The 14,167-nt window shown below is 45.2% G+C and overlaps 1 protein-coding gene across 1 annotated transcript; it reads left to right on the forward strand.

Moving 5' to 3' along the window:
* The first annotated feature begins 1,246 nt into the window (after positions 1 to 1,246).
* On the forward strand, positions 1,247 to 4,134 carry LOC142557388 (uncharacterized). Its single transcript, XM_075669189.1, has 2 exons — positions 1,247 to 1,671; positions 2,766 to 4,134. The coding sequence occupies exons 1-2, from the start codon at positions 1,378 to 1,380 to the stop codon at positions 3,891 to 3,893; spliced, it is 1,422 nt and encodes a 473-aa protein (XP_075525304.1). The 5' UTR covers positions 1,247 to 1,377; the 3' UTR covers positions 3,894 to 4,134.
* Positions 4,135 to 14,167: the final 10,033 nt, after the last annotated feature.

The raw sequence follows: 14,167 nt of genomic DNA on the forward strand, positions 1-14,167 counted from the left end.
GTGTCATGCATTTACCTCAATTTCTCGGTTACTAAAGCTCCGTTCGCGATTATATTGACGCCTTAGACGTTCTAGAACATTGCTCTACCACTTTAACTTGAGTTTCTGGTAACCTTTAGTGTCCCTTTAACGACCCATTAACCTTCACACAAAAAATCAGTGCAATATTTGGCTAGCACTTAGCTAAAAACAAGCATCTGTTTTAGTTTTGTTGCTCTTAACTTCATTGTTGTGTATTTATGTAAGCATTTGTTCTATGGTTGTTTGCTTTTCTGTATATTGAAAAGTTAACAACTGTTAGATTACTTTGCTTTCTTTTTATCTTTATTGATTTCGTGCTCTATTGTTTATTATTTCATTCTCGTTCTGTTCATATTTATGCAACAAAAAACATGTTCTTGCTCCACAATTGTTATCTGTACCACCCCCCTCACGCAATACTCCTCCTGGAGCCTGTGAAGTATATGAATTTAAAAAAATGTAAATGCAGAACTTTGTACATATTTCGTCAGGATTTTTTAAATCGTATTGAGATTATAGATTATACATTATAAAAATTAGAATTATTGGACGCTGACTGATAAACTAAGACGATACTGACTAACGTTGATGGTTTATCGTTGGTCTCATCTCGTGTGCAACCGAGGTTCGACGCCTGCAATGCCACCTGGCTGTGCTCTTCATCGAGAGTGCGTTGTGAGACGCCTGGCAGCTGTCAGGGGGCTGTTCCCTCTGCACAGCTGGAGCGTCCTTGCGTGATGTGTTGGACCAATACATCGTAACTACGTACAGTAAGAACATCGCCTGAGGAGTTGAAGCTTTACGCTAAACATTGCTATTGCGGTCAGTGATTTGCCCGTCCGGCTAAACTTTTAAATTTCGTTTTGTTCTGCAATAAAGGCATCTGCATTGTTTGTTTAAATACGCTATTCGTATGTTTGATTTTGCCTTTCTCTGATACCAATTCACATGGAGAAGCTTTCTTTATACGACGTGCAATATGTTCGCTGACGATTACAAGTCAGTCATTTTCTCGTCGTGTCTCAGTTGCTTAGCCAAGTTGAATAGCGGTATGGACGTAAGTGATAACAGCAAAACGAGCACAATCTATGTGCAATCGCTGCGGCGGAATCCGCGGTATATAAAAGGAAATACTGCCGGTGACGATAACGAAGCACTTGTTCCTCGCCGCGTTGCAGAAGTCAAGTCTACGATAAGTGCTCGGCATTGTACGTGACATTGGGTGCAGGGCTCATTTTATCTGACCTTGTGGCTGCTTCGGTCAAACTGTATGAGACCACACAGTGGCGATAAGCTCGATTGAAAACGCCTCTGCACTCTTGTTCGAGCGTAGGATTCGTGCCAGAAGACACCGTCATGCCGGATCACGGACTGGGACGGGTGCACCGTTTTCGCGACCACGTCGTCGCCGGCGTCAACTGGCGACCGACGCGGTTCGTCGACGAGGTTCCCAGTTCACGTGTATGCAGCCTCTGCCGCATGATCCCGAAACGGATGCTGCTGTTAGCGTGCTCGCATGCTCTGTGCGAATCTTGCCACGCAGCCAGTCTGGAAGGGAGCGTTGGACAGTGTCCATTGGATCAAGTGCAATTCGAAGAAGCGGATTGCGTCGGTTATGAATTCCTTACAAGAATAGCAAATACCTTGAAGGTGAGGGTGAAAAACCATTTCTCATGTTCCTTTCTTCTGGGGGGGCGGGATAGAAGGGGGGACTAAGAGAATTCTGCATTAGCATTTGTTGTGCTGCTTTTTATCTGCATGACTTGAAGTAAGATTGTACGATTTACTATAGCAGAACTTTAATGTTATAGGTTAGCCTGACTAAATTTCCCTTTCTATGTTGATAAAAACTCACACACTAGAACAACACTAGCTCAATGTACCCTCAGGTGAAATATTGTGTTGGACCCAAATATTTCTTCATTTTTTAGTGTGATAGATCTAGAAAGGAAAATGCAAAAAACAAAGGCAATAAATTTACATGTCCAACATCACACTGACATTTCGACATTGTCGTTTCGACGTGACATTTGAAGCGAGAATGCGAAATCGGTCCATTTCATGTAGTGATTATCACAACTTTTCAAACATTGCTCTTTCTTCTCTTGAAATTTGCGCTAAAGCATCAGAAATGTTGTTGGGTACATGGCAAAGCGAAATTCACTTGTGATTCTCCTAACCAAAAGCTTTGCTTCCGACATTTCTTTTGCTTCTAATTCTTAATTTAAGACGTTATTCCTGAACAGCTACCGCCCAATGTGTTTTCCCCTACAAACCGCCTTAGAAAAGCGATCTGGTCCCTAATCCGTGACCGCACTTATTTAGCGAGTAAGCTAGCAAATGAGAAGCAGATGGCGGTCTTCACCGTACAACAATGCTGCTCTCGCCGTAGATGTTAGAAGCTGGAAGAAAAGTTGAAGTATGGCATACTTTTCCTTTGATTGTGGCTTACCTAACCTGCTTTATGTGTTAAGTATCTGTATTGCTATTAAGGAGCCAAATCAAGATATTCACCGTGACCTACTGTTTAGGTTTGCTTACTCTTAATGCTTATAGAGAGATAGATACTGCTTGGCGAGTGATCTAAAGCATCACATCCCTAAAGAGTTTCGCGTATATGTTGGTTGTAACCGGACTTCACGTAAGGGCACGTCTTAAATGGTAGGGAGAGCGAAGCATTGCGCCTTTCGTAAAAATAATATGTCGTCCAACAATTGTGATGTCTTATTTTATTTTGTATTAAGGTGTACTGCTGGAACGAAGCGCACGGCTGCGAGTACACGGGCACCATGGACCACATGCTGGAACACTACGAGAACGAATGCACATTTCACACCGTGGAATGTTTGCGATGCGGCGAGGGAGTCCAGCACAGAGACCTGCCAACGCATTACGCGGCCGGATGCAACGCCGGTGTGTCTTCCGGGATCACAGAGTGCCCGTCCTCGGAACGTACAGCACTGAGCCTTGAAGATGTTAACGCTGCCCTTGAAGAATTGAAGGCGAGGCTGGGAGATGCCAACCATGACCGGCTGCTGCCAGTGATCCAGAGCCATTTCAATGAGCTTAAAGAACAAGTCAGAAGTCAGCAAACCATGTTCGCTGGTATCATTCGCGAGATCGGAGCATCCGAGCGCAATTTAGAGGGCGAGATGGGTGAAATCACCGCCACGATTTCAGCGACCGTGTCGCACCCGCCGACTTCTCTGCAAAATCCGGAGGAGGAAGCCAGCACGTCAACGTCGCTTACGTTGCGCTCGGAACACGATCTGATACTTCGCAAGTTGGAACACTTAGCCGACCTGGAAAACTCGCGGCAAAATTCCCCGAAGCCAGAGTCCAGCCGTGTAATTGCTCATTGTAGCATTTTGATGGGTGACTATCGGCATTTATGTAGTGCGCTGATTAAAAGAATTGGGAGCGTGCAGTACGATCTGACCCTGGAAAACAGTGAGGAAATCATTAAGTATAACGGACCGTTGAAGAATTTTGCTGAGATTACGGTGTGGCACATGAGAGACACGTACTTTACGGTTGCCGTCGACAAGTGGGGTAGTATTAGTACAGCTGGTCTCTCGGTGAAGGTCGAGTTTAACGGGATGCTGGCGGACTCTAGGTGCGTGCCACCTTTTTGGCAGATGAGCGTGTGGGATAATGCAACACAGAAACGTCATTGGTTGACTCGCTTTGACATACATTGTTTTGCCGTAGAATGCCAGCGGTATGATAAATCATTGCTACACTTTCACCTCGAATTCCATAAAGATATTCCCTCGCTGCAGAGTGGCAATTTCCTCCGAGAGGGAAAGATATTGTTCCAAATCCGCCTCAGCGATAGTTGGACGGACGGTAGTTTCGAAGGAGAACCCTAACGTTCGTCCTCGCAGAATGTGTACTGCACTGCCGGATCGTCCTTGGCAGCTCCCATGTGTGTGACATGAGCTTAGCGAACTTTTGATGTCCTTTCTCCTAAACGAAACTGGCTCTGCGAAATTTCTTTTTTTTTATTTGCTACGCGTTGTAACTGTGAGCCCATCCTTTTATTACTTTACTGGCTGTTCATTTTGTTGTGTATTTAGGCTGCTAATACGGTTGGTGTTTCTGAATACTGTGCTCATCTTGTGCTCCTCAATTTGTTTCCGACATTATGGCGCCCAGTTCGATTTTCGATTCTCCTCTCTAATATGGTCGTTCGGCGGCTGGAAGCGATTGGTTGCAAGGCGACGTTCTTTGTGCAAAATACACTGTAGCACTGCGCGTTGCCCTGTTTGGGAAATGTTTGGCAAAGTTAACGTTTTGAGTGTTGAGGCCTTCGCTTATGACTTTAAACCGTATTTTCGGCAAGTACTTTGTACTCCGAAATCGATAAACGGTGTAGTCAAAACTCTAATCACACACGCAATCAGACCATGTACTGCTACAGCAGCTAGATTGCTCAGATAATTTGTGTTGGCACAGATGACGTTTTGAACAAGAAATCTCTTGTTTCGATACTTCTGGGTGGGAATGACGCTTACACAAGAATAGAATTGATAGTGATGACGAAACTGCGTCTTGACATCAGAGTGAGTGATTTCGTAAATCTACTGGCACGTGTGCCCGAAGACCCGATGGGAGCTAAAGGACTGCTGATCTTTACGAGAGAGCAGGCGGTGCCAAAAAATAGGTATAAGAGTTTTTTTTTCAACTTGATTTAGAGCGTGATGAAGCGATCAACAGGCTCGCATGCGCATTCGCGTGGGTAATCATACCATCTACTGGTACATCAGCTGGATTGCTCAGATGATTTGTGTTCGAGCAGATGACGTTTATAACAAGAAATCCCTTGTTTTTTGGTTGCGGCTTACACCAGAATACAATTGATAGTGATGACGAAACTGCGTCCTGTCATTAAAGCGAGTCATCCGCGTATTTCTACTGCCACGTCTGCCCGAAGACCTGAGACCTAAAAAAGTGCTGATCTTTACGAGAAAACAGGTGGCGACTAAGAATGTGAGTTTGTTTTCTCCAGCTTGCTTGGGAGTGTGATGAACCGATAAACACCCTCACATGGGTGTTTTTATCGTCGCTGCTTTCTAAGGCCTATAATTGATCCTGGTGCTTTTCTTACGTGTCCTGCGTTAAACTCGCGGTGTCTACTTTTATTTTACAGTTTTCAGTTATTGCAGCGATCTATCGACCTCCCGTATACAGAAGCTCCTTTGTTTTATTTTTGAAAGCATTAGTTGCCGAATCAGTGCAATAACACTGGTTTTAGAGCTTTGTGTTAACTTTAGTTCGGCCATGAGGCAGAAAATATGAGGCATGTGGATTAATAATTAACTACAGCTTGATTCCGCGGTGCACCGAAAAGAAGCTACACGGGAATTTAAGCTACTTCACACAGTGGTTTTGTTTCGTTTATCGCGTTTTTTCTATGCTTAGATATTCGTTATTTCATATTTACTCGCTAAAAATGTATAATTTCCTTGTACTCATTTCTTTCTGCTAATTCCCTGTGTCCTCCCTTCACGCACTACTCATTCGGGAGGCTGTGAGGTAACTGAATAAAGACATAAACTTTTCTCCGCCGTTAGAATGATGCCACCGATTTTTATAATCAAACTCTCGGCCTGTATCTCATCACACGAAGGGCCGCCCTGGTATGTCTGGGGGTCTACAGAATAAACAAACACCATGAAAATTGCAGCAGCGACTACCTCTGAAATACTTCGGAATGCTTACGCTAATTTCAATCGTAAGCATCTCTGTGTGTTTAAATACCTTAAAAACGCCAAAAACGACAGTTTGTGACTCGCAGGTGGTTGCCCAGGTGGATAAGCGGTGTCACTTTCTTCAAAACACTTTTCCTATTACACGTGCAGCGGCGAGCAGGCACAAAATCATGCCACAGTTTTCGTCTTTCGCTCCATACGGGTAAAGCACTAAAGGAAACCTTCACATAAGCATTTAAAGCTGGCAACTGATACAACAAAGCTGTGTGACCGAGTTTTCCCACCCCTCGAAAGCACTCGGGCACTGCTTTGTGAGTCGTAGTTTGCTTGCAGCCAGTACGCAGCACCTATTAGAGTTACGTTTCAGAGCAGTCTGGAGGCTGTTTCATGAGGGATGAATATTAAACCTGTTATCACGTTTGCAAGCAGCATTCTTTCCTATGTTTATGTATTCTTGTGCACAAGACAAGCTGTGCTCGGAGATTGCTGCCCCACAGGCTGCGTTACAGCACCACGGCGTCAGCTTGCGCCACCGCACCTGTACAAAGGCTGAGCTGCCATCCTAGTCTGAGCCGTTGTAACGTCAAGAGAAAACAAAGTTTACGAATAACTGGTTAAAAGGTACAGGCATGTAACCCATTGTCTATTCGCACGAGATACACGCAATGTAAATTTTATTTGATAATCTTTTGTCATTACGTTTCCAAGCAAGATCGGAGCTCGGACACTCTTCGTTTGGTGCATTTTATTATCACAAGAAAATTGTGACGGAACTCATCTAAACAGCCTCGATCAAAAAACTTGACAGTGACTTAAGTATCCTAACAAGATTTCCATTATCAAACCAATATGACTTCTGGCAATTTTTTTCCTGAAACGTGACGTCATACTTTGTTACTTGTCTTTCACACCTCAACCTTAATATCCCCTAGTCAACTTTGCTCAAATTAGAATCAGCCTAAATCTACTTTAATCCGCCTGGCTCTCATTTGTATCCAGCTTAATTCACCCTAATCCAATTTATTCCACCTTAATCCACACCTTTCTCTAATTAGTACCAACCTTAATCCACCTTAATCTACATTAGTGCACTTTAAACCACCTTAATCGGATTGAATGCACCTAAAAGCAGTTTATTTCACCTACATTCACTTTACTTTACCTTAATTCCATGCATTCCCTCTTAGGTCACGTTGCTAATAATTTTTCTGATCTCAATTTTGTATTTCTACTGGCGTCATACAAGACGCTGATGACGTCTCTGATGCTGATGTGTCTTGGTACCACTCGTTGTGTAGAACGCCGGTTTTTCTGCCTCACGGGACGTACAATGCTTACGCATCAATAATCACGCAAAATAACGGAAACTGAAAGCAGGAATAGGGCACTTCCGTTTGCAGTGCTAACCCAACTTGTTATAGATTAAAGTCTTGTTCATCTTGCTTTCCCACTGAGGCCTGTTAATCAGGCTGCTATGACTTGCGCCCGAGTGCATTGTCACGTCGTGCTTTTCCCATTACGCGGGCTTTCTCGCTTTTCAGGACATTCAAACACGGCCCATTATTGTGGAGGTCATTGTAGCAGAAATAAACGCGGCAAAGATAAACACAGGACACCACGGGCACCGCTTTCGTTTCCTACGATTCTTTTAACATCTTGGCAATTAGAGCAAGCGATAGAGATTTGCTAATTTGATTAGTCCAGTGGTATGTAAGGGGCAAAAGGATTGTTGTTAGTTACTGAGCGCGACTCTAAACAACGTTCATGCACTTTTAATATTTGCGGAATAATAACTGTTTTTTTAAAATTAGTGCCTCCCCTCCGGACACGTTCTTTATATAATATTCAAGATGAAGGTGTTTCAAATTCATTGATTCATTTCAAATGATCTAAAAATTTAGTTTCTCTCTGTGTCCACAGCCGCGGAAGGGGACATCGCACTTTCTCTTTACTTATCTGTCGCTGCTTCCGCCAAACTTAAATTCTGTGTAACCTATAAAGTCTCACCGAAGATTCTCTGTTTTGGCGCGAAGTTTCTATTTTTCTCTACTTATGCACTGAAGCACATGTTTCACTGCTCTAAGCTTCTTTTTTTTTTTTGAGACATCTTGTTTTAACACCAAAGTATTTACAAGAACTTCAGTTTGCATTTCAGTTTTTATCGTGTAGAGCATAAGCAATGCTTGTACTGGCAGATGAATGAATGAATGAATGAATGTGCAAACGTTCTTCTTTCTTGAAGAGGGAGACGGGTGCCTACAGAATTGAACCTTGCTGCTAGACAGGGTTCCGGTGCCCTCTTAGCCTTGCGCAGTGAGTTCGAACTAGCTTGCATGGACAGGCAAGATCAACTTGAGATCGGGAAATACATGTATTGCATGCGTGAAAGAAAGACTTCACTGTGGCAAATAAAGACATATTACGTAGTATTACGTGCCCCAAAGCACGATGTCGGGATGAAGCACGCCGTACAGTGGAGTGCTATGAAATAATTTTTATCACCTGGAGCTCATTGATATACTTGCAAATGTAATTTACAATGGCGTACTTTCATGTCGCTACCCTCGAAATGCTGAGCCCGCGGCAGGGAGGTAACCGGCGGCCTTTACGATACAATGCCTCTGCTGCACGACCTGCAAAAGCCAAACAAGAAAGAACGAGTTAGAGAGGAACAATGACAGCAACCGAGACAATTCACGAAATGTGTTTAATTAACTGTCAGTTGCGCATTGTTTACGAACGGTATGTCTTCAAGAAATAATATATTTATTCCTGTGTTGCGTTCACTTCAGCACTCGTGCTATACTATGGTGAATTTCGATGTCCTGCCTAAGTTGCTGCTGCAGACAGAGTGAATTCGGACACGGGAAAGTTGGATAGACGGGGATGTTGGAAACAATATTTGTTGTAGGCGGGCTTCGTCCGCTGTTCGCCGCATGTATTCCCGAACCGAAGAGATGGCTTTCAGTAAGAGGTGGCCGCAATTGTGTGCTGTACTACTGCCTTTTAGAAAGAAAAAAATAATAAAAAAAGAATGAGCGAGCATAACCTACGTTTGCCACCACTTTACAACACCCATAGAAAACATGTGCAAGCAAAAAATTTACTTCCTCTTTCCAGTACAGTCATGGGATTGGGAGCATAAAATCGCCTTGATCTGTCCGCGATTGCTTGCGCTTAAAGTAGACAAGTGAACGTGAAGCAATTATATTGGCGAGTAGTCACCAATAATATCAGCGCAATGACAGTCTGAATGACAGTGACAATGACGTCATAAATGACAGTCTAAGAACGCGCAGACGCGTGCCACGGTAACGCGTGACGGTCGCAGCGCATGCCTAGGGAGTATGGTTGCCTGCTGCTGAGGTGAATAGTGGCTAGCCTGAAGCCGTCGGCTTACATCCAGGCGGCGCTTCCAGCACTCCCCTTGTTCCTGTCCGTGTGAACGAATGATTTCTGTGGTCTTACGCAGTGGGTGGACAGTTGGGCTTGTTTCTGTGTTGGCAATAAACGGTCGCCATTGTGCTGGTAGGCCACGGCAAATTCAATAGCTTTGATATATTTGTCTCTATCTTGAAAACTACAGATTAATAAATTTGATGCTAATATGTGTATAAATAAAATAGGCGGTTGCCAGTTTCTTTCTTGGCGCCCTATATTTCTATTAGTCGCTTCACTTGTTGCTGTAACGGGCAGCGCTCTCACTGTTATCGCTTCGGCTTCGACTCTGATAGTCTGCTCCGGCCGCCCTCAATACACGTGCAAGTTTGGTTTTATACTCTGCAGTTTAATGTTATTTTTTTCTGTCACCGAGTATCTTCCGGTAATGTTGGAAGTACCTGGGAAAGTGCACATAGCTTGTGGTGTGGCAGATCGAGGAGAAACAGCGGGACGAAATCGTCCGTTTCTACGTGATCCAGAGGTAAGCACACTTTTGCTGCAGTATATTGCTGGAGAAAACAAAAGAAACCCTTTTGAAAAGAGCTATAAGACAAAACAAAAAAATCACCCGCAGTTTCTTTCTGGTAGATATAGTGTTTGGTTGGCCGGGCGCTTTTCACTGCTTTGTTGTAAGCAACTGAAGATAACTGGTGAAAGTTGCTCATTTCGCGATTGATCCTAGCTAACGCGTACATGGAAATTTTGCTTCATTATATGATAGTGGTTTGTCTTCATTTCCGCACGAATACAAAACATGCAGGTTGTAGTTTACGGGCAATTTAATGGTTCCTGCGTCAATTCGTGACGTTGGAGGACATTCCGCTGACCAGCTTATTGTTGAAGCGTTACCCGCTGTGTATGTTGGTAAACATGGCAGAAGCCGAACAAAAATTGAATAACGTCACAGTCACCGCTTGCGTTTTGAATTACAAGAAGTCGGAGCCCCCTGAGCGACGACCGAGGTCCGCTTCACTAGTTAGCTTGTGCCTAGAAGGAGATAATTTTTTCAGCGGTTCTTTGTGCTATGAATATTGGTTTCGCATTGAGCTGTTCTTTACTAATGATCTCGCGGTATTTTTCAATTATCTTGGCGTAACAAATGGTGAATGGACGCTAAACGGTGAGACCTGAAGGGTCTGACGGGGGAGATGTACAACGGCTTGTACCACTTCATAGACCAGGTCAAGGCCGAGCCGGCTAAAGCAAGACTGGTGGTGTTGGAGTAGAAGAGCGGTCCCCGATCGATAATAGTAAGCTAATCGTTATTGGTGGCGAATAGCTCTGCTTCTGTAGTTAATTACTTTCAGAAATAAATCAATAGACCGCTCACGGCGAGAGCTGTATTCTTCCCTTGTCTGGTTCCGTATATTCTGCGTATGCGCGAAGAAAGTGCGTGCTTCTGAGATCCCGTGTATCGGTTGCTCATCTGCTGCCCCATGTTCCCGATTATCGGCGAAACTAATACCCATGTGAAATGGCAAATGTAATGTAATTTCCAACGACGGAAATTAGTTGACGTTAATGCCATTATCACTACGCGCTGTCACAGCGCGAAAGCTCACATAATTTGAAAAGGATGTCCTTGACGATAGTAAAGAAAGAGAGGCAGAAAGAGCGTTAAACCCATTTCTCGAAGTAAATGTTTCGCAATATGCTAAGTTGCGCTGTAACGCGGTCTTCCCTTTCAAACCATGCTTTTTGATCACTAACTTGTCGACTCTGCCGACCAAGTCAAGCCAAGTCGAAGATCAGGCAAGCAGCATGGCGGAAAGCATGAAATTCACTACCCTTGCTGAAGAAGAACGAGAACGGTAGTTTGGTGTCATCGCGGCTATGATGTGCATGCGGGCTCCTAATATGCACATTGTCGGCACGTGCCATAGGAAAATAGGCACGTGCATTAATGTGAAGTCAGCCGGAGTATCAGCGGCTGATGCTTCATTGTGTACACTACAATCAACGCTAGAAACGGCCGTCAAGTCACTGAAGTGCGAGTACCTTTGTGTAATTATGCCTTGCGGAGCTCTGAAATGTTTATAAATTAATAATCAGGCAATAAAATCGAAAGAATAGTTAAGTTTTGGTTAAAGAACAAAACGGAAAAGCATGTACTACTTGCGAAGCTGATCGGCGGTAGGCTCGTGGTGTCGAAGATACTTATTCGGTAACGAATGCGAATGCGTTTGGCGAACTGATTTCTTTGGAAATGTGTTCAACGGATTTTATAACGTTTTACCGTGTGACAGCGAACAGGTGGCATTCTGAGCGAATGTCATTTGTTGCAAATGGAACTAGATATGTCGCCTGACAGGGGTATAAACGAGTCGTACTGCTTCTGCTGCATGTCGGATTCGGGGGTCGTAACCTCGGAGTCTGGCGTCACGTGGAGGGTCGCTCCCTAGCCTACGCCACCGGTGAATCTCGCGACGAGTAGCTCGCTTACGCAACGACACCGTCACACGGAGGCTGAGAGCTGTCACGCCGTCGTTCGAGTTTTCTTGAAGAAGGCTGCTTCTTTCCTGAAACGTATGAGGTCGAGAGGATGATGAACGGAACGGGGGGTTTATTTGTGTTTGTGAGGCAAAATTATTTACAACACAAGGAATACGCGAAGTGGCCGGAACGCACAGCGCAGTACGTCGTTCTCGTAGCATGAGTTACGCATCAAATCAGGCTGCATGTTTTCGGAGAGCATTTGAGGACACACTCGCACACCAAAGCACACTCGAAACAGTGCGCTTAAATTACTTTGGTCTCGCCAGATCCCGAGGCCGCAGAAACCTGTGGTTACACCACCCTCCAGTCGAAGCGTTTGTAGTTCGCCGAAGGCTCCGCATTGAGTGCGAGGGTGCACACAATCATTCCGACACCTTTGTTCATGGAACACAAGCGTAGAAATGCCCGCGGGTGCACCCGGTTCACTGGTCCATCAGAGAAAGAAGGGGATAGGAGGTGACACGCATGACTCCATTGGCGCGACTTGCCCGCTGGGATGGCCCAGCAATTAGATGGTTCGTCTGTCAACGGGCTTGGGCGGCTAGCGCCGGCTGCAACGAACCGGGTTCGAACGTATCTTCACAGGACTTCCTCGATGTAAGCGTCGAGGTCGGCGACTTAGGGTCATCCATCAACCCTATAGCCGATCAACGTGTCTCGCCTTGATGTCGCCGCTGGTCTGTCCGAGGGGATGCATTGCGTGCTTCAGAAAAAACGATTCGTCTCACGAAAGCAGGACAGCCTCGAAGATCGCTCGTAAAATGTAAGGATTTTTGCAGCGAAATTTTCTCTGGAATTCGGGATGTTATGGTGTCCGCGTGGAAAAGCTCTCCCCTAAAATGTGAAAGTGCAAGAGCCACAAAAATAACTGTAGGCTGCCCACGGTGGTAAACGTTTCTACAGGTAATTATTTATTTGGCGCAATGATGTGTAATACTTGTACACAAAAAAAATTACCGCCCCAGCATTCTGTATAGAAGCTTAACCAGCTAAGCTGAAATGTGCGGCCCCGGTTTTACAGCAAAGCTGTACACGTCTACCGTCCAAGGAAATTTTCGTATCGTTGGCGTGGTAAGCAAGAAAGTTCCCATAGGTTAGCCGATACCGAAAATAGTGCAATGCCTGGCCGATCCGCGGCGGAGGTAAAGCAGGCGTTAAGCACTCCCCGCACGTTGGCGGATTCCGGAGATAGCGCAATGCTGAACCAACCCGCGACGGAGGTGCATTATGCAAAAAAGGTGAGGCGTGCAGACAGGACACAAGAGAAGTGGACAACACGAACGCCAACTATCAACTAAAGGGAGCGCTGAGGCGAAAGAAAGAAAGAAGACACAAAACTCATCTGCGCAAGCTCTGGAATGGTATCACCACGTATCAGTCGGGTACATGTGCCAGTCTTTCTAAGCTATCTCTCACGTCACATGTACCCGCCCATCATCGTGATCATCGTGATCGGTGGTCACGATGACCACCCATCAGGACAATAATTATGTTCGTACCTCTGTTCAAAATTGTGTGTTACCTCTGTGTCGTGGGCTAAACAGCTTCGCTGGTCATGCACTTTCGCAGAGTGGAAAGGCACATGCATTTTCTTTACATATTTGCGAGTAAACGACGGGTATTTCTTGTTCGCTACTCCGAGGTTTTCTGTCCGCATGCATAAGGTGTGTGTGTGTGTGTGTGTGTGTTGTGTGTGTGTTGTGTGTGTGTTGTGTGTGTGCGCGCGCGTGTGTGTGTGTGCGCGCGCGTGTGTGTGTGTGTGCGCGCGCGTGTGCGTGTGTGTGTGTGTGCGCGCGTGTGCGTGCGTGCGTGCGTGCGTGCTACGATTGGTTGGTCGGCGGCCCGCGCCATAATTCCCGGCTAAACGTCACTGAAACAAACGAGGTCCATATGTACAGCCGTGAGCGAAAAAACTGCATTTTCTTATATCTCACGTTCGTAAACTGAAATTCATGGGTGGCCGAGAAATTTCTCAATGACAACTTGGCACTGCAGTTCTCAATTTACAGTTACACTCTGAAACTGGTACAGCGCAGTATAGAAAGGAAGAAACAAGCCGAGCTGGCCAGATAAAGGAACAGAGCGCTGCCAACTGGTTTATTGGCAAGTTGCACGAAGTACGTATATAGCTACAAGAAAGCATCAGGACATGTCGTCCCAATACTTCACAAAGCATCACACCGATAGAAGGCTACACCATCGTGAGTCACAGAACATGCAATTGTATTATGCAAGGTTAAACTGATCAAGAAATGGTACTTACTGTGGAGATAGGCACAAAGATGGCGCGTTAACGCACGTGTTGCTATCCGTTGCTAGGAGATCAGCTTCAATGATCTCCCGCATAAGTTGTGAAAGGAACACAGCGCTCTGTTCCTTTATCTGGCCGGCTGGGTTTGTTTGTTCCTTTCTATGCTGCGCTGTACCAGCTTTAGGATGCAATACTAACTCGCCCAATACTCAGCCCCAGTGGGTTACACTCGTTCGCAGGGATA

Source organism: Dermacentor variabilis, chromosome 9, assembly GCF_050947875.1.
Source record: "Dermacentor variabilis isolate Ectoservices chromosome 9, ASM5094787v1, whole genome shotgun sequence".
Lineage (NCBI taxonomy): Eukaryota > Metazoa > Arthropoda > Arachnida > Ixodida > Ixodidae > Dermacentor > Dermacentor variabilis.

What these genes read in the sequence shown, in the direction of transcription:
- LOC142557388 (XM_075669189.1), top strand. Translation starts at nt 1,378, where the DNA reads ATGCCGGATCACGGACTGGGACGGGTGCACCGTTTTCGCGACCACGTC. An exon ending in GAATAGCAAATACCTTGAAG is followed by an intron (nt 1,672 to 2,765) that starts GTGAGGGTGAAA and finishes TTTTGTATTAAG; the next exon opens with GTGTACTGCTGGAACGAAGC.